Consider the following 23,586-nt stretch of genomic DNA (forward strand, 5'->3'; position numbering starts at 1 on the left):
GTCTTCCACGCCATAATCTCGTAACAGCCTGTCGATATACTGCTTATGGCCAATTGCCACACTGCCCGTTTCTTCATTCCACTCGATCTCCATGCCTAAAAAATGATTCAGTTCTCCGCCGTCTAATACTTCAAATTCGCGTGCGATATGAAGTTTTATGTCGACAAGATCTTCTTTTCTGGAACAAGCCATAATTAGATCATCGACATATACAACAATTAAGTTAAAATTTTCGCCGTGGTTCTTGGTATAAATGCATGGCTCACTGGGACATTGTACAAAACCAATACGCTGTCCAATTTCTGGTTCCATTCACGCCCACTCTGCTTCAGACCGTATAAAGACTTTTGCAACCTCAACACCCTTTGGATACGCTGTGTCCACGAACCCTATTCGGTTTCCGCATGTAGACTACATCCTGTAGGTCGCTATTGAGATACGCAGCTGAGACGTCCATTGATCCATAAACATTTTTTTCTCGACAGCCAGTGCAATCACTAATCGAATGGAAGAATACCGAGCCACTGAGGAAAATGTTTCTGTGTAGTTTATGCCGTACTCCTGTCCACAACCTTTTGCGACTAAGCGAGCCTTGAACTGTTCCACGTTGCCGTACTGGTCTCCTTTAACCGCAAACACCCATTTGCATCCAATAGTTCTCTCGCCAAGAGGAAGATTTACAAGACTTCATGTCTTGGTGGACTGTAGTTGAGAATACTCCTTTTGCATTGCAACCTTCCATTCTTCAGCCTGTGTCGAGCTCAAAGCCTCCTTGACTCCACTTGGTACTTGGACGTCGGCAACATCAATAGCGTTAAGCATATTGTACTCCTTACGTGGTCGTCCTGGCCTTCCAGTACGAATTATCTTAGGCCTACCTTGGCCACCATCTTCGGCTTCCGACTGTTTGTCTCTTGCATGATCTCCGTCATTTTCATCGCGACCGCCATTTATCTCCTCACCAAAAACGCTTCCGTTTTCTGCCAATTCTACGGTCGATATATCCTCGCTTTTTGCTATATCGTGCTCAAGGAACACCACATCTCTGGCTTCCTTAATAGTTTGCGTATCAGGATTGAAGAGTCTATACGCATTGGCAGTTTCTGAATACCCAACTAGGATATGCTCTATTCCTTTCTGAAAAACTTTTCTTTTCATTGTCTTGTCTAGCACAATTTCCTTCGTACCAAACACCTTAAGATGGGATACGCTGGGCTTTTTCCCAAACCATGCTTTGTATGGAGTCATGTCTGGCAATGTAGACGTTTCTGATCGGTTCCTCAAATACATCGCAGTCATTGTCGCTTCCCCCCACAGGTACTCTTTCGCATTAGCGTGAACCATCATGCTCCTTGCCATTTCCACTAGCGTCCGATTGGAACGCTCAGCAACGCCGTTTTGCTGTGGAGTGTGGGGAACGGTGAGCTGCCTCTTAATCCCATTGCTTACCAGGAAGTTTTCGAATGCGCCATTAATGTACTCTCTACCATTATCCCTCGTTATAGCTTTAATCTGCTGCCCAGTTTGCTTCTCAGCCAACAACAAAAATTCTTTGAATTTCGCTAAAAACTTGTTCCTTTGTTTTAACCCTCTAATACCCATGAGTGCCTCAAGGCACTTATTATATAATTTATATTATCTAAAAAACGAAACAATTTTTAATAATTTGAATTATATTTGTCAGTTTACAATAAAATTGTGAACTTATGAGTGGAAGCTTTCATAGCTCTCCGAAGCTTTAAAACGGTACTTTTTCTGTGTTGTTTACATGCATCATGCATTCGCGCTCAAAAATTGCTGTGTGATGCGTAGTGTGTTTGTGTTAATTAATAAAAGTGAAATAACTTCAAATCAGCCAAATAAAAATTATTGTTCTTGAAGGTAAGATATTATATTATCCAAATCAAGTTGTATATATGCAACTTTATACAAATAGTGCGTTGCAGCGGTGAAATTTTGATAAGTGCCTTGAGGCACTGTTGGGGCACCACGCGCTTTTACAAACACCGCTTTTTTTACAACTGCATGCAATTTTTGTGTTTGTTTCTGTTTATTAAATGGTTTCCAATTGAAGACAAACCGAAATGGCAGGTCAAATGCGTAGACGGCTTAAATTATCTGAGTTGACCGATGAACAGTTGCTGGATTTGTTCAATGATGTTGAAACGGACGAGAAACTCTTGGGTATCTCTAGTGATGACGATGAAGACAGCTTGGATTTAGTAGAATCACTTAATGCGGCATTATAGGACGCCGAAACCATTTCATTTATAGACAATAGCGGAGATAATGTCAAGGAAAACGTACAGCAGCTGGAAAATACCCAAAATCCTGTAAAGAGACCTCGTCCTTTTCCCCCTCCCCGCAAAGGCTTTTTTGTTGCTCAATTTTTTTGAATTCATATGTCTTGTCGCCTTAACGCCTTAAAGTCTTAATAATCGTCTTAACGTCCCCGTTCAAAATGATATACTGATTTACAAATATTAGCATCTCACCCGAAACCTGAACAAGGAATTTAAACACTCTAATCGACCGATATACACAAACAAAATGGAAAATAATGTTAGTTTACCAAAGGGTAGTTTTTGGGAACGAGACACCCCTGTATTTAAGTTAATGTTTTTTGTTTTGATTCTCAGTTTGTTGTAATTCTCTTTCTTAGGCATCTACATACCGCATCTCTTATCAATTTACAGATCTGCGTACACCGAGCATAAAAGATTATATTAAATAAAATTCAGATTTAACTCATTCGGTTGTTCGATTTATAATCATTCAAATTTACTGGTCCTTCAAGCCGTATCGCCGCAAACACATTTCGATTTGAAATACCTTAATAATTTCTCCCTTGTGGAGGTGATCTATTTACCATGCGGATTATGATTCAAAAAAGAGTTTTAACAACTAAAGTCCAACAACTTTAACTGTGTTCCGGTTTACAGAAGATATGCAATCAAATGATATCTAGAGAAACGCCTAGCCCAACTTCAGGAAAATTTCCTACGCTTTCCCCAACTTTTAGAGGAGCTCTACAGGTTCAAAGATGGACCAGATTGGGAGAACCCTGACGATGACTTTGACATCTATGAGAAGAATCATTAAAGCTCCGACGCTGTATTAAGGAGCGCGATTACGGAGTTTAAATTGGTGGCTGCTTTCAGCAATGATGCTCCCGTCCATCCTACGCAACCTTGCGGGGCAAAAATGAGCAGGTCTCTAGTATTAGGTTTCCAACGTTTTCTGGAAATTATGCGGACTAGCAGCATTTTTCTGACATGTTTATCGGATCCATCGGCAGTAATCCGAGCTCGCCGATTCATTACCCGAAATTATATTTTGGTCAAACATATTTCCGTGACTAACGAGAACAACAGTGAAGCCTGTGACCGGTTGGAAAGTCGGTACAACAAGCAATCATTCATCCTACAATCTTTTATTACCAAATTCATGACATTCCCAGCGCCACAGGTGTAAACATCAGTCTACTCTACTCTATCCGCAAGCTAGCGGATGGGGCCGACAAGGTGATTCGTGGACTGATTAATTTTCATATTGTCATCCAAATTGGTCGCAGATACGCGCCCAACTTGGAACGAGTTCAAGGATTTCTGCGGGACCAGTGGTACCATCACGCGATTCTTGAAATATCTCGCTACTCGTTGTGAGACTTTGGAAGCTTCTCAACACTCCAGAGCTCCGCTACGTTCCACAGCCCGACGAGCCCCGATCAACTGCTACGTTGCTCGCAATTACAGATTTACCAAGAGGACCTGGTTAGTGCATCGCGTGAAATCAAGCGCATCAACTGTACCAATGCGCTCAATTTGTAGACATGGATGGATGGAATCTAGACACCCGTCGTACCCGCTTCAGCCCTGCACACATGGTTTAAAATTGCTCATCAATACATGTTTGCCACGAGTGCCGGCGCAAACATCACTCGCTACTTCATGGAGCATCAAATTGAAAATGAAAATAATTAAAAATACCCATTAACCCCGCCATGGTCATCAGAGGCTCGTCACAATGGTTCTGATTCATCGCAACAACGATCACTGCGTCGTGGCACAGCCAGTTCAGGAGACACATCGTCACCCGAGTCACCCATTCTTTCGACCATATTCCAACACCAGGGTTGAAGGTCCTTCGGCCCAACATTTATGCAGATGTCGTCGACTCAGGGCAGGACTATTACATGCCGAATGCTACTGGACACGGGATCTATCATTACTTTGGCATCGGCAGCATTCGGCAGCAACGAATCGACGTGCGCCGCACGTATGCTCAAATCTCTGTCCAGAGTTATGCCACCAACAGCGGTGGAATTATACATAGACGTGTCCAGTTTAAGCTTCAATCTTTAACCATAGACTTGAATTCGTTTATTTTATCATCATTGACGAACTCTTCTCTGCCATGAAATTATGCCCTCCCGTTGGGTGAGCCTTCGTTCAGAACGCCCGGTCTAATTGACGTTCTCATTGCATCTAACCAGCTTTGGAACTTATAAACCGGAGAATAAAGAGATTTTTTTACGAACTATCCATGTGAGATCAATACAGTTTTTGGTTGGATAATTATAAAATCTTTCAATACCTGCGATGACAAACCCATTGCCACCACGCATCACGCGGACCTGGGCAACCTGGTGTGATCATTCATGGAAACGTACTAGATTCACCCTCATCAGGAATTTATAGACGCTAGTGAGCCAACAGAGGCTTACCTCACGTCTACGCACACACGTTCCCAGGAGGGAAAATACATAGTCAATACACATTTAAGGATTCTGCCCCGTCCATCGGAATAATGGTGACCATGGGCCATCAACCGTTTGAATTCTTTAGAGAGGAAGTTCCGCCGCATTCCAGAGCTCAAGAAGCAGTACTTTTGGACTTTTTGGCTAGCTACCTCGAACGTGGAATAGCCGTTTTGGAGGAGTATAGTAACAACAAGAAAGGAAAGCTAACTTCGGGCGGAGCCGAAGTTTATATACCCTTGCAGTTAAAACCGGATACATATCGCAAACATCGGATATAGTTGCCCGATTCTTATGAGAATATGACCAATAAACCAAACCTAAAAATGTCCCAAACTTCTATCTTCAAAAACACAAAAGTTGGGTCATTTCCGATCGTTCAGTTATATGGCAGCTATAGGATATAGTCGGCCGTTCCGACTTATATACTGCGTGCAAAGGAAAGGTGTGTAAAGTTTCAAGACGATAGCTTTAAAACTGAGAGACTAGTTCGCGTAGAAACGGACAGACAGACGGACAGACAGACGGACAGACGGACATGCTCATATCAACTCAGGAGGTGATCCTGATCAAGAATATACATACTTTATAGGGTCGGAGATGTCTCCTTCACTGCGTTGCACACTTTTGGACAAAATTATAATACCCTCTGCAAGGGTATAAAAACTGTGACACGAAAATTTTATATATCAGATATTTTTCCAACACAATTTTGCCGCTAAAACAATTTGTAAAATAATTTAATTTGAAAAGACTCACAAGAAAACTAAACAAAAAACACTAAGAAAATAATAATAACGGTTAAAAACCATACATTCGCGAAAAAGCACCAAATTTATAATTCACCTTTTGGTCAACTCCCCCATTATTAAAGAAGCATTAAAAGACAGAAGAAAATAAATGAATGCAAAGAGTGTGTAAAAACCATTCGAGACATTCGGCTGCATATCCTCATTCCAAAAGCACTCTTCTTACTTTCCACCCCAACTCACTCGGTTTCAAATGCCTATGAGTTAGAATGCTCTCTTACTCTCTCACTCAATTCATTGTGTCTCTTGCACTCATTCATTCTATTTCATTTAGATGTATTCTATGGCTGAGGCAATAAGAGTTTACTCCTGCAGACCTTGTATATCGTATACATAGCGCAGCTGATATCAATGTACAGATCTGATAAAAGCGGATGATCTTTGAGCTTCCCTTTGTAACGATTCGTGGTTCGATTTATAATAACACAGGGTTGAATTGACTTTTCTTCTGCGACTGTAGAAATATGCATAAACTTAAAATAATTTAAAAATATTGGTGTTTTTTCTGTTCTTATTAATTGTCTCCATGTGTGCCCCAAAAAATAATATGTTTGAAAAAATAAGTATTAAGTGGGTAAAAGAAAATTTTAATTACTTACCAAGTAGTGGAACCGCGTCCGAAGTTGCTGGCATTGTTTCGGCCACCATGTTTAGAAAGACTGTTAGTGACAGTAAAATGGTTACTCCTGAAATAAGTCCCGCATAGTAATTTGTAAGATAAAAGAGTCAGTTCGATACCAAAATATCATCATGATTGAATCCAGAGTGAAAATAAAGTTACTCTGGTACCATCAGAGAAAATAAGATTCATGCAAAAATGAACTTATTAAAAAGCTTTGAATTTTCCTCCGCAGAGGGTATTTTACTTTTATCCAAAAAAAAGAAAGGAAAGCAAACTTCGGGCGGAGCCAAAGTTGATATACCCTTGCAGTTGAGGGACAGTGAATGTAATGGGATACATAGCGTATTGGGTATATATCGCTTATATGAGAATATGGGTCGATTTTTATCGTTAAGTTAAATGGTAGCTATAGGATGTTCTATGGTATATAGTCGGCCGGTCCCAACTGTTTTGGGAGAGGAAAAATTTCTAAGCATGGCCCAAATCGTGAAAAACAAGCAAGTCAAAACCAGATTTCAGCAAACGCAGTGTCGATCGGACTCAGAGTTCCAATCAATCAATCTTAAGAAACGGTTGGCAAAGTAATAAAGTTTCGAAAAGTTTTGATATACTTTGGGCCAGGATACAAAAGAAAAGGAAAAATATTGAAAATATTCGGTTGATCATTTTTTTTTATATTTCTTTTCAGAATTCAGTTAATAGTATTCCTAGACACATTTAAAGTTTAAATAACAGTCAGTATCTTGGGGCTAATTTTCAAAAATTGATATAAAGCTATGCAAAAACCCAGACGTGCAAAAATGAACTTTGACTAAACAAACAATTTATATAAAACTAGCTGACCCGGCAAACGTTGTTTTGCTACCAGATGACTTTATAATTTCTGTACAAAATTTACTTTAGACTTATCACTATATGTATATATTACATTTTCGTGTCACAGTTTTTGTTACCATACTCTTTCGAAACGGCTATACCAATTCGTGCCGATAAGTAAGCCGTTCAATGGTTCAGGTGGTGTTTAAATTTCTGGTAGTTGCACTTTTCCTGACGCGCAACACATTCCAGCTGGATCATTTTTGAATTTCAGAGCATGATAATGCGGACAATTCTTGTGCATAGCACCAATTACTACTTTTGAGTAAGCATAATACTAAATATCAGGCTCATACTGGAATGTTAGACGCAGGATCAGATACACTGCGTTTCACTTGAATAGCACACTTTACATAGGGAATTTCAAATCTCGAAATCTTTTAAACAAAAAGAAAACTAGTTGATGTTTTTGTTTCTATTCATAGAGTAATCAATTTTAATTATAAAAAAAGTGACAAAACTTAAATTAAATAAATAATTAATAAAGGTTAACAAAAAAACTTAAAAACTTCAAAAATTCCACAACAATTTTGTTTCACATGAATAGCACAATTTTTTTTAAAAGTGTATTTAATGAACTTAGGTATTAGGAAATGTGTTTTTATTCAATAGTAAGTATTAATGTAAATATATATGTTAATTTAATAATGGGTCGAGCCCCCCTTATTTAATATAACTTCGTAGATCCTGTTGGGCAGCGAATCATATAGACTTTTAATGTAGTCTAGGGATATTGTAGCCCAGGCCCTCTGAATGGCGTCAATTAGTTCTTCTTTTGTTGTAAATTGTTTTCCAGACTCATAAACCTTTCTGACCAGCCATCCCCAAACATTTTCAATTATATTCAGATCCGGCGAGTATTGATGCGTCTCTTTCCTCAGATCGTGAAAATAATAATTATAGCCATCTGGCCCCTCCAAATTGAACTTTTTTTCATCAGAAAAAACTACGCGCTTCCACTCGTTACACCATGAAATATTGACGCGGCAAAAGGTCAACCGTGCTTCCTTTCGTTTTGGGGTTAAGCGGTGGTTTTTTTTTAAGTTTCAAGCGTTTAGCTTTGGAAATAACTTGCCAAACAGTAGTTTTGCTCGCGAGTTACAGTACACAGTAGTTTTGCACACCTGCTTTTGCCCTTATCTTGCCTACAGAGTCATGAGAATTTGAGGCTTCCCGCAGAATTGCACGCTTATCTGTGTCGCTAAGGACACTACTTTGGCGACCTTTCATATTTTTTCCATAGTTTTGCTTGTTCTTTATAAAATTGTGTACGACTTTTCTGCTTCTTCCAATTTTTTTCGCTATATTAGCCACAGAAAGGTCACAATCAATATAGCTTTGTATTTGGATCTGTTCCTTATGACTTAGTGACGTTCCACGACCCATAATTGGACAAAATGATTAAACTATGTTTGAAATTCACAGATTAATCAAAAAACTTTTATGAATCAATCTTCTTGGCTGCTTAAATGACACTAAATCTAAAATGTGCTATTCAAGTGAAACAAAAAAGGTGCCAGCTATTGAAGCAAGTTGAAAAGAAAATTACGGCAAATTTAAACGGTACATTTCCAGACTTCCAATTTTTGTTGGAAAAGAGTAGATAAGGAGACGAAAAAAAAACAGCAACAATCATTGCATTAGATTAAGCGATTGCTAAGAGATGAACAAGTAGTTATAAAAAATGTTGTGTGCTATTCAAGTGAAACGCAGTGTATAAATGCTTGATGTACCTGTTTTCGTTGTTGGTCATTTGTTCTGCGTCTATTGACTATGAAACAGCGTAATTGTCGTTGTTCTAATCTTCTGACTTCTTTGCGTTTAGCTCGTGTATCTTTTGGCTCTTCTTGATGCAATGGCGATATTCTAACACGTATTTTGTTGCTGGATTTGTTCTTCGGTTCTTTCGTATCTTCTATTTCGCATGCACAAAATGATTACCCCTAAAGCATTAAAAAATGCTTTAATTACCCCCTTTGCGTTTTGCCCCAGTTTGAATTGAGTTAAACGCTATGGTAGCGTGTTTTTGTCAGTGTGATCAGGTAGTAACTCACTTTATATGCGATTTTTGGTATGCCGAACAGGATTTAAGAGGACGAAAAATATATTTTGGCGGATTCTCAGACCTACTTAATACGCTCACAAAATTTCATGAGAATCGGTAAAGTGTTTCAGAGGAGTATGGCAACAAAAACTGTGACACGAAAATTGTATATATATAGATATAAACAAATTATTATTCGAATATTTTTGTACTCTACTATGCCTATACTTTGGCATAATAGAATTTAATGATTGGAATGATAAATAAGGAAAAATTAACGCAATTAATAAATTGTTACGATATACAATTCGTCTTTTTTTTTTAAATTAAAATTACAATTGAATTTTCATTACAATTCAGAAGGTACAAGAGACATGAAGTGGCATGTATCATCATTTGCTCACCACTGTTCATAAACTGAAAAAGAACTGCAAGAGTATTTTTTTATCCCGACCAAAGCTGGCTTTTGTTTTCTGTTGCTCTTTTCAATTTTTAATACTTACAATTAGTTATCAAATGATGATTTTTGTTATTGTTTGTCACTGTTTTTTTCAATAAACCTACTATCGTATTTCCTGCGCTGAACCTTAAGAACATATATATTCTTATAATGTGCATTTTTACCATTAGAAATGGTACCATCATTGGGAAAAAAACAAAAAAGTTCGTTATAATAAACTTGGTATGCGTCTTATGCGTTTAAAATTTTCTTAAGCTTAATTTTCCTTGTGAAAAATAAACTCAAAATACATATCTTTTCTGCACATATTAAATTTACAATGCAAGCTCTTATTGTAAAGGAGTATCGGTCGTAGAAGTAACCGCCTATTATACAACAGTATGATAAAAAACGACTTTTCAGAAATTACATTTACGAATTAAGTTCATAAGTAACACCTCGCCTGGACGTTAGGACCACAATTGGAAATTTCGTTATTTGATTAAAAATTATTTCTAGAATTAAAACTTAAAATTTTTGATAACGTTGGAGAGATAATAATACAAAATCATAAACAGTAAAGACTCTCATAGGAAAACTCTAAGAAAAGTTAGCTAAAGACTCAAACAAAACTTACCCAGTGATAATTTTTCACCAGAGTCTGGAGGCAGTGTGAACCCTAGAAGTGCCATAGACGCGATCAACACGCACGGAACAATCAAATTGAAAAAATAGTACAACGTTTTCCGTCGTATTAATATGGCGAATGTTATGTCAATATAAGGTTCTGGGCAGCAATTATAGTAGATTTCATTTCGTTTACCAGGAACACCTGTATGTTTCATTAGGATCATTTATACAATAGTACAGTTTGATTTTAATGAAATTTTATTGGGGATGAAGAAGAAAAAAAAGTTATTGGTTATTGGTATATTTTGCATATTAAGGTCGTAGCTTTATTTTTTTTATACAAAAATTAATTCACATAAATAAGGTTAAAAAAATTTTATTTTTAAGTACCCACCAAAATTGGAATTTTGAAAAAATAAATGTGAATCAAAATTGTAAATCTGTATGTTTTTTATAGTTTTTATACCATTGCAGAGGGTATTATAATTTTGGTCAAGAGTGTGCAACGAAGTGACTGAAACATCTCCGACCCTAGAAAGTATATATATTATATATATTTTTAATCAGAATCACCTCCTGAGTTAATATATGCATGGAGTTGGAGATTTTGGACTTTTCAAGTGATCTGCTTTACTTAATTTCACAAAGATCGTCAAACTAAATCGATATATTTCGATATATATCCGATCTTAACAGCAAGGGTATAATAACTCCGGCTTAGCCCAAAATTTGTTTTCCGCTCTTGTTTCCTTTAAATTATTTAAACAACGACAACGTTAAAAGTTATATATATTTTTTGTTATTAAACTGGTTTATATTTTTAATTTTTTTTTTATGAGTTAATATATACAAATAAATTATTAAGTCTTAAAACTAAATATAAAGAACTTTAGCAAGCTTACGTTTAAAAAAAGTAAAATTCATGAAAATCAAAACAAAAAGAGACAACAAGGAGTGTAAAAAAAAAGCTTCGACCGTTAGTAATTCGTACAGCAAGCTTTTTTACAATTATGTAACGTTTAGGAAACTATTTTCTCAATTTATAAATGCGCACAATATATACGCCCCTATTTTATAAATAGAAATTTTTTAATTTTTTTTTTTAAATTCTTTTATTTATTTTTATAAATAAAACAAGAAAGCAAAGCTAACTTCGGGCGGAGCCGAAGTTTATATACCCTTGCAGTTAAAACCGGATATATATCGCAAACATCGGATATAGTTGGCCGATCCTTATGGGAATAGGAATATATACTCCAATTTATTACAATACAAAATCTAAAAAAAGTCCCAAGCTTCTATCTTCAAAAATACGAAAGTTGATATTTCTACCAAATACCATTTCCGATCGTTCAGTTATATGGCAGCTATAGGATATAGTCGGCCGATCCTAATGAAATTTGGTAGGTTGGATCAACTGACCAAAAATAGAGTCTGTACTAAATTCCAGCTTTCTATCTTCAAAAACACGAAAGTTGGGTCATTTCCGATCGTTCAGTTATATGACAGCTATAGGATATAGTCGGCCGATCCTTATGAAATTTGGCATGTCGTATTATTTTGCCAAAAATAGCTCTCACCTAAAATTTAAACTCTCTAACTCTAAAAATACCAAAGTTATACCATTTCCGATCAATCAGTTATATGGCAGCTATAGGATATAGTCGGCCGATCCTAATGAAATTTGGTAGGTCGGATCAACTGACCAAATATATAATCTGTACCAAGTTCCAGCTTTCTATCTTCAAAAACACGAAAGTTGGGTCATTTCCGATCGTTCAGTTATATGGAAGCTATAGGATATAGTCGGCCGATCCTTACGAAATTTGGCATGTCGTATTATTTTGCCAAAAATAGCTCTCATGTCAAATTTGAACTCTCTAACTCTAAAAACACCAAAGTTATACCATTTCCGATCAATCAGTTATATGGCAGCTATAGGATATAGTCGGCCGATCCGGGCCGTTCCGACTTATATACTGCGTGCAAAGGAAAGAAGGGTGTGTGCAAAGTTTCAAGACGATAGCTTTAAAACTAAGAGACTAGTTTGCGTAGAAACAGACAGACGGACAGACAGACGGACAGACGGACAGACGGACAGACGGACAGACGGACAGACGGACATGCTCATATCAACTCAGGAGGTGATCCTGATCAAGAATATATATACTTTATAGGGTCGGAGATGTCTCCTTCACTGCGTTGCACACTTTTGACCAAAATTATAATACCCTCTGCAAGGGTATAACAAGAAAGGAAAGCTAACTTGAGGCGGAGCCGAAGTTTATATACCCTTGCAGTTAAAACCGGCTATATATCGCAAACACCGAGAATATATATCGAGAATATCATAATATAACAAATAAATTACAATAAAATATCTAAAAAAAAAAGTCCCAAGCTTCTATTTTCAAAAATACCAAAGTTGGTATTTCTACCACATACCGTTTCCAATCGTTCAGTTATATGGCAGCTATAAGATAAAATCGACCGATCGTTATGAAATTTGGTAGGTCGGATTAGGTGACCTGGATAATAATCTGTACTAAGTTCCAGCTTTCTATCTTTAAAAACACGAAAGTTGAGTCATTTCCGAACGTTCAGTTATATGGCAGCTATAGGATATAATCGGCCGAACCTTATGAAATTTGGCATGTCGTATTATTTTCCCAAAAATAGCTCTCACCTAAAATTTGACTCTCTATCTTTAAAAACACCAAAATTGTAGAATATCCAAAATAAATCAGTTATATGGCAGCTATAGGATATAGTTGGCCGATCCCGGTCGTTCCGACTTTTATACTGCGTGCAAAAGAAAGAAGGGTATGGGCAAAGTTTCAAGTCGATAGCTTTAAAACTGAGAGACGAGTTTGCGTAGAAACAAACAGACGGACAGACAGACGGACATGCTCATATCAACTCAGGAGGTGATCCTGATAAAGAATATATATACTTTATAGGGTCGGAGATGTCTCCTTTACTGCATTGCACAATTTTTATCCAAAATTATAATACACTCTGCAAGGGTATAAAAGACACAAAATAATAATTATTTTCAGAGTTATAGTAAAAGGTAAAAATAATTATTATTTTCTGAGCGAATTTTATTTCTTTTCGCTCAAAAACCTGACTTAATTCATGATTGCGTCCAATAGATGTAATTTTCTGGACATTTTACTGAATATCTCCTTTGACCACGTATACAGGAATCATTTGGTAGTACGATTTTTTCACTGTGAATTGGGAATTTGAATATGAAACTTCTAAAAATTGAGGGCTTCTACCATGGCCATGACCCATGCATGGGTCCAAAATATGAATTCTACAATCTAAATAAAAACCAAAGTGGAGAACGGAACTCTCTAAAAAAAAGTCCGGAAATGGGGTCAACGACCCGTGACACTCGGAGGCAACATCCGGAGGCGTGATGCGCCGGTGCGAAGGAGGATGCCAAGGCATCTTCTTCTTAAGCGGGGGTAGCCGTGGGACCACCGAACGGCAGGGCCCCGCAGGTGAACCCTGGTCCGGTAGCGTCTCACTCAACGCAGCGGAAAGGTTCCTATAAAAACAGGAGAAGAGCCTTCATCCTTATGAGGGCGGACCCATCGGCAGAAGCCAACCCGCACCAGGCCGAGATTATAATGTGGGCAAGAAAGATCTTGCCCAACTTCCAACCGGCAAAGGTTGGTGTGAGGCTGGAGCTGAAGAAACACGTGTGATCCTACCAAAGAGATCGCGCAGAGAGCAAAGAGGCAGCGATCAACGGAAGGAGGAGCCCTCCAAGCAAAGAAGAGGAAGGCCCAGCCGCAGCCGTCCATCCGCTCGTTTGCTGAAGTGACGAAAGGAAGAACCCTTATTGAAGCCCTGAACAAGGGATACAGAGATGGGCTCATCCACAAAGACTTTTGCCGACTAGTGACAGGATTCTTGGATTGGGGGCGCGTTGTATAGGCTCTAATAAGCCGATACAATGGATAAGCGGCGAGCCTGCATCCTCGCAAAGAAGAACCTTAACCTTCTTTTTGCTACCTAATTACTAATTAGCCGCAGCAATAGAGAGCCCAAAAGGACCTCTTATGCTTGTCGTATATGGGCCACGACGAGTATGCCCTCCCCCAGCACCCGCTACTCAAGCAACTGGTGGAAGACAGCGGGAAACAGCAGCTAAACCTGATCCAATCATCAGTGGGGAAGCACAGACACAAACGAGAGGGAAGAGTCAATTTTCGATTTTATCCTAGGCTCAAATCTTCTGGTAGGTGATAGGGGTACAGAACCCACCTTCATAGTCAAGAACTGATGGGAAGTACTTGACATTACTCTCTACTTTGACTCCCTAGCAGACAAGATTGTCCTAGATGGAGAGTCCTAGAGAAACACTCTTTCTCAGACCATCGATACATAGGATGAGAATTTCGAGAACTTCAATCGACTAAAGGTACGTAATCATAGAAAAGCAAACTGGGAGTTGAACAAGAAAAAATTAGAAAGATCCTTGAGAAAACGTCCAATAAAGTACGTTGACAGCAGGGAAGACCTGGATGCCATGGTCAACACGCTAATGGCGGCATGCGCCAGGGAATTCAATAATGCTTGCCCCAAAAGCAGATCGGGGAATGGTAATTCAAAGAAACCACCATGGTGGTCGCAAACACTTGCGCCCTTTAAGACCAAGGCCCGTAAAGCCTTTAATTTCGCCAGTAAGGCAAACTCGGAGACAGCCTGGGAGACGTACAAAGCGAACCTTAGGCAATACAACAAAGAAATGCGTACGGCAAAAAGGAATGCCAACAAACATCAGAGGCCTCCTGACTCCAAAGGGTCCTCGCAAAAACTGCACCAAACGTTGAATACATTAAAACCTCGGTTGGCAGCTGGACTACGTTCAGTAAAAAAAACCCTAGAGGCTCCCACAAATGCACATTTCCCAAGGTAGCCTCAAGAATTGAGTAATAGGTATCTCAGCTGGGCGATATACAGATTTTTTTTTTTTTTTTTTTTTTTTTACGGTCTTTCAGAATTGGGAAATGGCTTGTGCATCAATAAGAGCATCAGCTAACATTTCTGTAAGCTATTTGTAATTTTTTAAGCTAGGAGGAGTTAGTGAGAAAATGTAAAATTCTATATTTAGAGTAAAGGCGATTGTAGTTCGAACATAATACCCTAAAAGGGTCATGCAGTGCATATGTACTACAATGCCTAAGGAACAGAGGACTAAGGTTTCGAGTCCTTCTATTAGGAATGTTAAATTTTAAGCTTGTTAGTAAATGCTGGCTATCTACATCCCCGTTAATAAGGTTATGCAGAACGACTACACCGAGCATTGTCCTACGATTTGTTAAGCTAGGTAAGTTTATAAGTTAAAGTCTTCTACTGTAGGATGGAAGCTGAAGATTTGACCAGTATAGACCTCTAAGTGCGAATATTAAAAAATTCTTTTGTACGGATTCTATGCGGTCCTTATGTACTCCATATTGGGGACTTCAGACACATGAACCGTACTCCAGTATCGGACGGACCAAAGAAAAAAATAATGTTTTGGTTATATATGGGTCATTAAATTTCTCTAAGGTAAGCCCATTGATAGAATACGTAGCTTGCAGAGGGCAAGAACGATAAAAAGACATATGCTTGCATTTTGATCCATTAAGTATTAGATCATTAGCCAAACACCATTTTTGAAAGTTATCAAGGTCAGACTAAAGACTGCATTGGGCAGAGATGGATTTGTACTGAAGACAAAGCTTTACATCATCTGCATACATTAGAACTAGAGAGTTCGTTAAAGCAGAGGGCAAATTGTTTATAAACAAGAAAGGAAAGCTAACTTCGGGCGGAGCCGATGTTTATATACCCTTGCAGCTAAAACCGGATATATATCGCAAACATCGGATATAGTTGGCCGATCCTTATGAAATTTGGTAGGATGGATCAAAATTTAATCTGTACCAAGTTCCAGCTTTCTATCTTCAAAAACACGAAAGTTGGGTCATTTCCGATCGTTCAGTTATATGGCAGCTATAGGATATAGTCGGCCGATCCTAATGAAATTTGGTACGTTAGATCAACTGACCAAAAATAGAATCTGTATTAAATTTCAGCTTTCTATCTTTAAAAAAACGAAAGTTGGGTCATTTCCGATCGATCAGTTATATGGCAGCTATAGGATATAGTCGGCCGATCCTAATGAAATTTGGCATGTCGTATTTTTTTGCCAAAAATAGCACTCATGTCAAATTTGAACTCTCTAACTCTAAAAACACCAAAGTTATATCATTTCCGATCAATCAGTTATATGGCAGCTATAGGATATAGTCGGCCGATCCCGGTCGTTCCGACTTATATACTGCGTGCAAAGGAAAGAATGGTGTGTGCAAAGTTTCAAGACGATAGCTTTAAAACTGAGAGACTAGTTCGCGTAGAAACAGACAGACAGACAGACGGACAGACGGACATGCTCATATCAACTCAGGAGGTGATCCTGATCAAGAATATATATACTTTATAGGGTCGGAGATGACTCCTTCACTGCGTTGCACACTTTTGGACAAAATTACAATACCCTCTGCAAGGGTATAAAAAGCGTAAATAATAACGGGCCAAGATGACTATCTTGAGGGACGCCAGATGTAGCACGGACCATACGGAACTGTATGTTTTTAAATAAGTTTCTTTGTGTCCTTCCATCTAGATAGCTGTAGATCCACGTTAAGAGGTCTATAGGAAAACCCAGCATATTCAGTTTACTCAACAATAGTGAGTGATTAACTGAATCAAATGCTTTGCTGAAGTCTGTGTAAATTACATAGGTTTGATGTCCCTTACAAAAGCCATCTATGAGAACGGATGTCAACTCCAGTAAATTTGTGGTGGTGGAACGACGCTTAATAAAGCCATGCTGTTAGGGAGAAGTAATCCAGGAGCAAAGGTGTTGCAAATGAGGGGTAATTAATTTTTCAAATAACTTTGGAATTGCCGAGAACTTAGAGATTCCTCTGTAGTTGGCAGCATCGGACTTTTTCCCTTTTTATGTAGGGGAATTATGAATGATTCCTTCCACTTAAGGGGAAAAATCGAGGTTTCCAAAGATAAGTTGAAAAGTCTTAGAAGAGGTTTGCACAGAGCCCTGGCACAGTACTTTAGCACACAGCCTGGTACTCCATCGGGGCCTGGCGAATAAATGGGTTTGACCCTTAGAAGATCAGATAATAAGTTGTTCTCATAGAAAAACGGACAGAAAATAAGATTTGCTGCTTGAATGTTATATGCGTAAGGCTGATCTGTCAATTTAGGCAGAGAATAAGTTGTTTGAAAAAATTCTGCGAATAGATCGGCAATGGCCTGATCAGAGGTTGCAGATGAATTTTCAAACGAAAGCAGTGGTGAAAAAGAAAAAGATACACTTTATAAAGATAAAGTGTTTACAAAATTATAAAACTGCTTTAGATCCTGAGTTAATTGTATCCGGCAGCGGCGATATAATTCCTGTAACATTCAGCGTTATGCACGTTAAAATTTGACCGAGCTAGTAGATATCTTGAAAAATCAATACTACTGTAGGTTTTTTTGTATTCAAGTAAAAGCTTATTTTTAGTATTTTTTAGGTTAGTCAGGCACTTTGTAAACCAAGGAGGATTTGTTGATGCGGACGGATATTTCCATGGCACGCATGAGTTTATTTATTTAAAGTTATTTAAATTTATTTAAAGTACAATACAATTTTTCTAAGATCACGTTAAGATCAGTGCATGCCAGAATATCGGAACAGTCATATGTATCGATAAGGCTATTAAGTTTCTGAAAATCAGCTTTACGAAAGCAGCGAATCTTATTTGCCACGCATAAAGACATCTGATCGATACCAGGAATGGTTTCGATTGTTACCTCCAGCGTGGGGTGATATGGATCCTCTGGGGTTGAGAAGGGAAAAGCTCTGGAGAGAGCGGTATCATCAGGATCAGATACAAAACATAAGGCTAAAAGCCGACCTAACAAATTTCTAACATGGTTAATCTGACCTAGGGACATGTCAAACATGCCCGCGGTGAAGTCATGGTGAGTGATAAGAGATAAAGATGGTGAGTTATCGACGTTGAAAATGCTGCCAATGTGTGGGCGGTTCAAACGAAGGCAGTACATACGACCATGTAATGTATAAAGATTTCACGGACAAAATGATTTTAATGCAAATAAACTCAATGTCACCAAACTCTTGTGATTTCACCTCTTCCGAAGCAAGAGTTGATATGAGCATGTCCGTCTGTCCGTCTGTCTGTCCGTCTGTTTATTTCTACTCAAACTTGTCTCTCAGTTTTAAAGCTATCGTCTTGAAACTTTGCACACACCATTCTTTTCTTTGCACGCAATATATAAGTCGGAACGGCCCGGATCGGCCGACTATATCCTATAGCTGCCATATAACTTGTAGTAACTCGTAAGTTCCCCCTCAATAAGGACAGGTTATTTCCAATTCAGATTATAGAACAATTGATTTATTTAAGTAATAATCGTGTCGCGTCTACTCCGCACGCTCGGTCAATTACAACTAACTCTCCCCCTGCTCTGTCACTCCGCTCGCGCTCTCCTTGCCATTCTCGCCGCTCTCCTGCATGACATCGCCGCTCATTGCCGGCTCCCACATCCCTCCTTTATTGACAAGTTTTAGCTTCAAGGATGGGGCAGCCAAAGGAGCCAAATCTTCTGGGGACTGTCTAAGCCGATGACCTATTCCTGCTTCGACGTCTTGGTGATCCTGAGTAGATGTCATCTTCGGTTGAGAGCTGCTTAACGATGAGGGTCCAGAGGTATCCAGGTGACTTGCGTTGATTGGTATTTTCTTGAGGTGCGATACATTCCTCGTGAGAGTCCTACCCCCTGCCCTAATTTTAACTATGTTTCTGTCTTTTTCAACAACCTCGAATTCCGTATCCTTAAAATTCGGAGTCAACTTACTAGGAAACACTACATTTTTCAAGAGTACTTTATCCCCTACGTTTATCACGGCTTCCCGTGCTCCCCTCTTCTTATCCGCCTCTTCCTTTCCTTTTACTTTTAACATACAATCCCTGTCCCTTTCGGCCGAGTCTGAAACCTCTTCATCAATATCACCTATACATGGAACCTTGTCGCGGATAACCCTATTAAACATCAGTTGGGTGGGGGCTACTCCTGTTGTGCCATGTGGAGTAACGTTGTGCATGAGTACAAATTTCTGGATTTCTTCCCTGTAATTCTTTGAATTAGAGTGTGCTATCTTTAACCGTTTGACCAAAGATCGATTCATGTTTTCCACTTCCCCATTAGCCTGGGGCCAATAGGGTGGAGTCTTCACCTGTTCTATACCGCAAGTTTTGCAGTATTCCTCGAATTCTTGACTTATATACTGCCGTCCATTGTCAGTTTTTAAGTATTTTGGGTAGCCTAATCTACAGAATATTTCCTTCATTACTTCAATTAAGCTTTTTGTGGAAATTGAACGTAAAAATTTGAACTCCATATAGCGGGAATAGTAGTCAATAAACACTATAACAAACTCGTTGTTTGGTAGGGGCCCCAATATGTCTGATGCTACCCAAATCCATGGACCTGTTGGAAATGGGTTCCTATCCATTGGTGCTGGCCTAGGGCATTGGGATACCAGAAGACAATCTCTGCAGCGTTTGACATAGTTCTCTGCATCACGATCAATTAGAGGCCACCATACCTTGGATCGCAGACGCCTTTTCATAGCTGACTCTCCCGGGTGTCCTTCGTGAGCCAGCTCAAGCACTTGGTTCCGAAGTGATTGAGGAATAACAATTCGGTTACCTCGCAAAAGAAGGGGTCCTATTGCTGATAACTCAAATCGAAATGGGTACAGCAGTTTTAGGGATCCTGGTTTCCATGAGTCGCACTCCAGACAGGCCTTTGCATCGATAATTTCTTCGTCCTTTACCGAATGCTTTGCAATTTCCGAGATAGTCATTGATTGGGGAATGCTGTTCTCGATCACTTGTAATATGCTACAATCCATTTCTTTTTCACCAGAGTCGGATGCTGATAACGGACAAAGTCGGGATAGAGCGTCGGAGATGTTCTCTTTTCCCGCTTTGTAGACTACTTTAAAATCAAAGGACTGTAGCCGTAGCAACCATCTTTCTATGCGCGCAGGAGGCCTCGATGTCGGTTTAAAAATGGCCTCCAACGGTTTGTGATCTGTCACTAGCTCGAAATGAAGTCCTGCTAAGTAAAAGTAAAATTTCTCAACAGCCCAGACTAGAGCTAGACTTTCTTTCTCCGTTTGAGAATAACGTCTCTCAACGTCCGACAAAGCTTTACTAGCGAATGAAATAATTAAGGGGTCCGCATTTACAGAGAACTGCAACAGCACCGCTCCCAGTGCTACAGGACTGGCATCTGCTATTAGGCGAGTTCGATTTAGCGGGTTGAAGTATGCAAGGTTTGGTACTTTTTCCAGTCGATCCTTTAAGTTCCGAAAAGCATCTCTTTCTGTTTCGCCCCAGCTGAATTTCGAGTCCTTCCTCAGTAATTTTCTCAGCGGATCCGTGTAATCTGCCAGGTCTGGGATAAATTTTCCCACGTATGTCACCAAACCTAGGAAACTCCGAGTCTCTTCCTTGTTAAGTGGTTCTCGAAACATTCTAATCACATTAATTTTATCCGGGTCCACTTCGATTCCCTCGTCAGAAATAATATGACCAAGGAACTTGAGTTTGTTTGTTTTCCAGATGCACTTCTGATCGTTTAGTAAAACGCCGCTTTCTTTAAATGTGTTACAAACCTCTCTTACAGTCTTGTCATGTTCTTCTTCGCTAGCTCCAAAGATTATTACATCGTCAATATAATTCATGACATTAGTAAAGGGTGCTAATAGCTGCTCGAGGTGACGTTGGAAAATTTCTGGAGCAGAGTTAATTCCGAACATCAGCCGCTTGTACCGAAAGAGTCCTTTTGGTGTTATGAACGTCGTAATTTCTCTGCTGGCTTCGTCCAGTTCCAGCTGGTGATAAGCGTCTTTTAGGTCTAAGCGCGAAAAGTATTTTGCGTCCTTTAGCTTGGGCATAAAAGACTCAAAGGTCGGTAGTGGATAATTTTCTCGTCGAATGGCCTTATTCGCACGACGCATGTCAATGCACAGCCGAATATCGCCGTTTTCCTTAAAAGCCAGGACAATGGGGGATATCCACGAGCTCGGACCTGTAACTGATTCGATGATGTCCCGACTTAAACTCTCTTCCAGCTTAGCGGCAACTTTTTCCTCGAGTGCCACCGGGATTCTTCGAACTGGCTGCTGAATTGGAATGACTTTGGGGTCAATCCATAGCTTTATTTTAACCCCTTTCCATTTAGGGAATGGCGTGGTCATTTCCACTCGATTGACATCTAGACCTAGCCGAAGAACGTTCAGCTTAATGGCGGTCTCTCGGCCCAGTAGCGACTGCCGTCCATTTTTAATTACGAAAAATGTTGCAATCACCTCGACATCCGGCACAGCTGATATCGGCGCTTCAAAGACGTAAATTACTTCAAGTAATTGTTCAGAAGCATATCCTCGAAATTTTTTCTGAGAATGTGATCTAATGTTGAAGATTGCTGTAGGTTCCTTGTTAATCCTTGCCCAATCTGATTGACTAATAAGGTTAAATTTCGATCCAGAGTCAATAATGAGAGCAATGTTGTGACCCCCTATTTGGCAGTTTATGAGTTCTTCTTCTTCGTCGCTGTAGATCTTAAAACAATTCGCACATTCCTTCTTCCGTTTGGGATCAGCGCTCTCATCTTCCACACAACGAATATCATTTCGGCGGCGCTTCCTATTTTCGTGTTTCGGCTGAGCATATTGTGTTGTTCTGCATTGTCGTGCAAAATGACCTATCTTGGAACATTTGTTACATTTAGCTGCTCGGGCCGGACAGGAGAAATCGCTATTTGCATGCCCCATTCGACCACATCTCGAACACTCCAGATTTGGCTTTATTTTCCGAGCAGTAATTTTATTGATTGAATCGCTAGTGATAGGTTTCGTCAGCATGGCTTCAGATTGTTTGCTTATTTGTTCCTCGACCTGGCACGCTTCAATAACTTCGTCCAAGGAGTATTCCTTACCCAAGAGTTTCTTCTTTAGCTCAAGCGGCGCCCACGAATCAATTATTTTGTCTTTTAAGCAGATTTCCTCAATCTCCACTTTAGATTGGCCGAAAAAACATTTATACATTTGTTGTCTTAGTCGTAAAATAAACTTTGAGAAATTCTCTGACTCATGTGGTGATATACTTCGAAATAGATGCCTTTCAAACGTTGAATTTTGTTTCGGCGAAAAGTAGGCATTTAATTTCTCGACCAAAACAGTGAAGATGTCGATCTCCCCGTCCTTGTCATCTTCTACCAGTGCACCCGGTAACGAGAACGCGACAGCTTGCAATTGTACCCCACCTACGTGAAGGAGTTTAGTTCTCTTCATTTTGGGTGACACGATCTGTTCAGCCTCCATCGAGATAGTGAACGCTCTAAACCATTTCTCCCATTCATTTCGAAGGACCGATTTCTCAATCGCTTCACATAGGAATGGTTTTAAATAATTTTCCGCCATCCTGAGGTCGTGCGTTTGTGTTTGCTAGATTTTAGACAACGAAACAAAATTTCATTTTAGACTTGAAATTCTGGGCTTGTTTTTACGCAGCCTCTCTTTTTTTTTATAGTTATCTAGCTTACGCAAGACCAAACTCTTTCGCACAGCCTTTACTAAAAATTGTTCTTTTGGGCTTGTTTACACGCAGCCTCTTTCGACTTGTATTTAGACGCAGTCGATTTATTATACAGCTTACGGAAAACAAAACTCTTCCGCACAGCCTTTCCTATGCACGTTTTCACCTGCGTACATACATAGTTACACATGCATACACATGCGGCTTGCAAAAATGTAAATCTTTCACTCAGCCCTTTTTTCCAGAGTAAATTTCTCTTAAGTTATCTGGCTTGTTTAAAACTCAGCCTCTCTTTATTGTTTTTTTTTTTTATTCTTTTTACTTATGTTTCGTAATTTGGTTTTGCGCTGAACTTTACAAGTATAACAATTACTAATCTCATTTATGTTATACATTATGGTTCTTCTTTCCGTTCCCCTTTTTTTTTGGGATGGCACTGCCATACGCAGTTTTTCGTTTTACATACATACATACATGCATGTACGTTTAAATGAGATTAATTATTGCTATTTCTTGTATATATTTTTGAAAAACAGTTTTACCTCGTCGCCAATGTAGTAACCCGTAAGTTCCCCCTCAATAAGGACAGGTTATTTCCAATTCAGATTATAGAACAATTGATTTATTTAAGTAATAATCATGTCGCGTCTACTCCGCACGCTCGGTCAATTACAACTAACTCTCCCCCTGCTCTGTCACTCCG

The 23,586-nt window shown here is 39.1% G+C and overlaps 1 protein-coding gene across 1 annotated transcript in view; it reads right to left on the reverse strand.

Moving 5' to 3' along the window:
• nAChRalpha7 (nicotinic Acetylcholine Receptor alpha7) overlaps positions 1-23,586 on the reverse strand; it is a 1,067,155-nt gene that overhangs the window by 463,530 nt on the left and 580,039 nt on the right. Inside the window, exons 7-8 of the mRNA XM_070283181.1 lie at positions 10,187-10,381; positions 6,168-6,254 (exon numbers count right to left, since the gene is read on the reverse strand). Coding sequence (XP_070139282.1) covers positions 6,168-6,254; positions 10,187-10,381 — 282 coding nt within the window. The remainder of the gene's footprint in view (positions 1-6,167; positions 6,255-10,186; positions 10,382-23,586) is intronic.

This window comes from Drosophila bipectinata, chromosome XR (genome assembly GCF_030179905.1).
Source record: "Drosophila bipectinata strain 14024-0381.07 chromosome XR, DbipHiC1v2, whole genome shotgun sequence".
NCBI lineage: Eukaryota > Metazoa > Arthropoda > Insecta > Diptera > Drosophilidae > Drosophila > Drosophila bipectinata.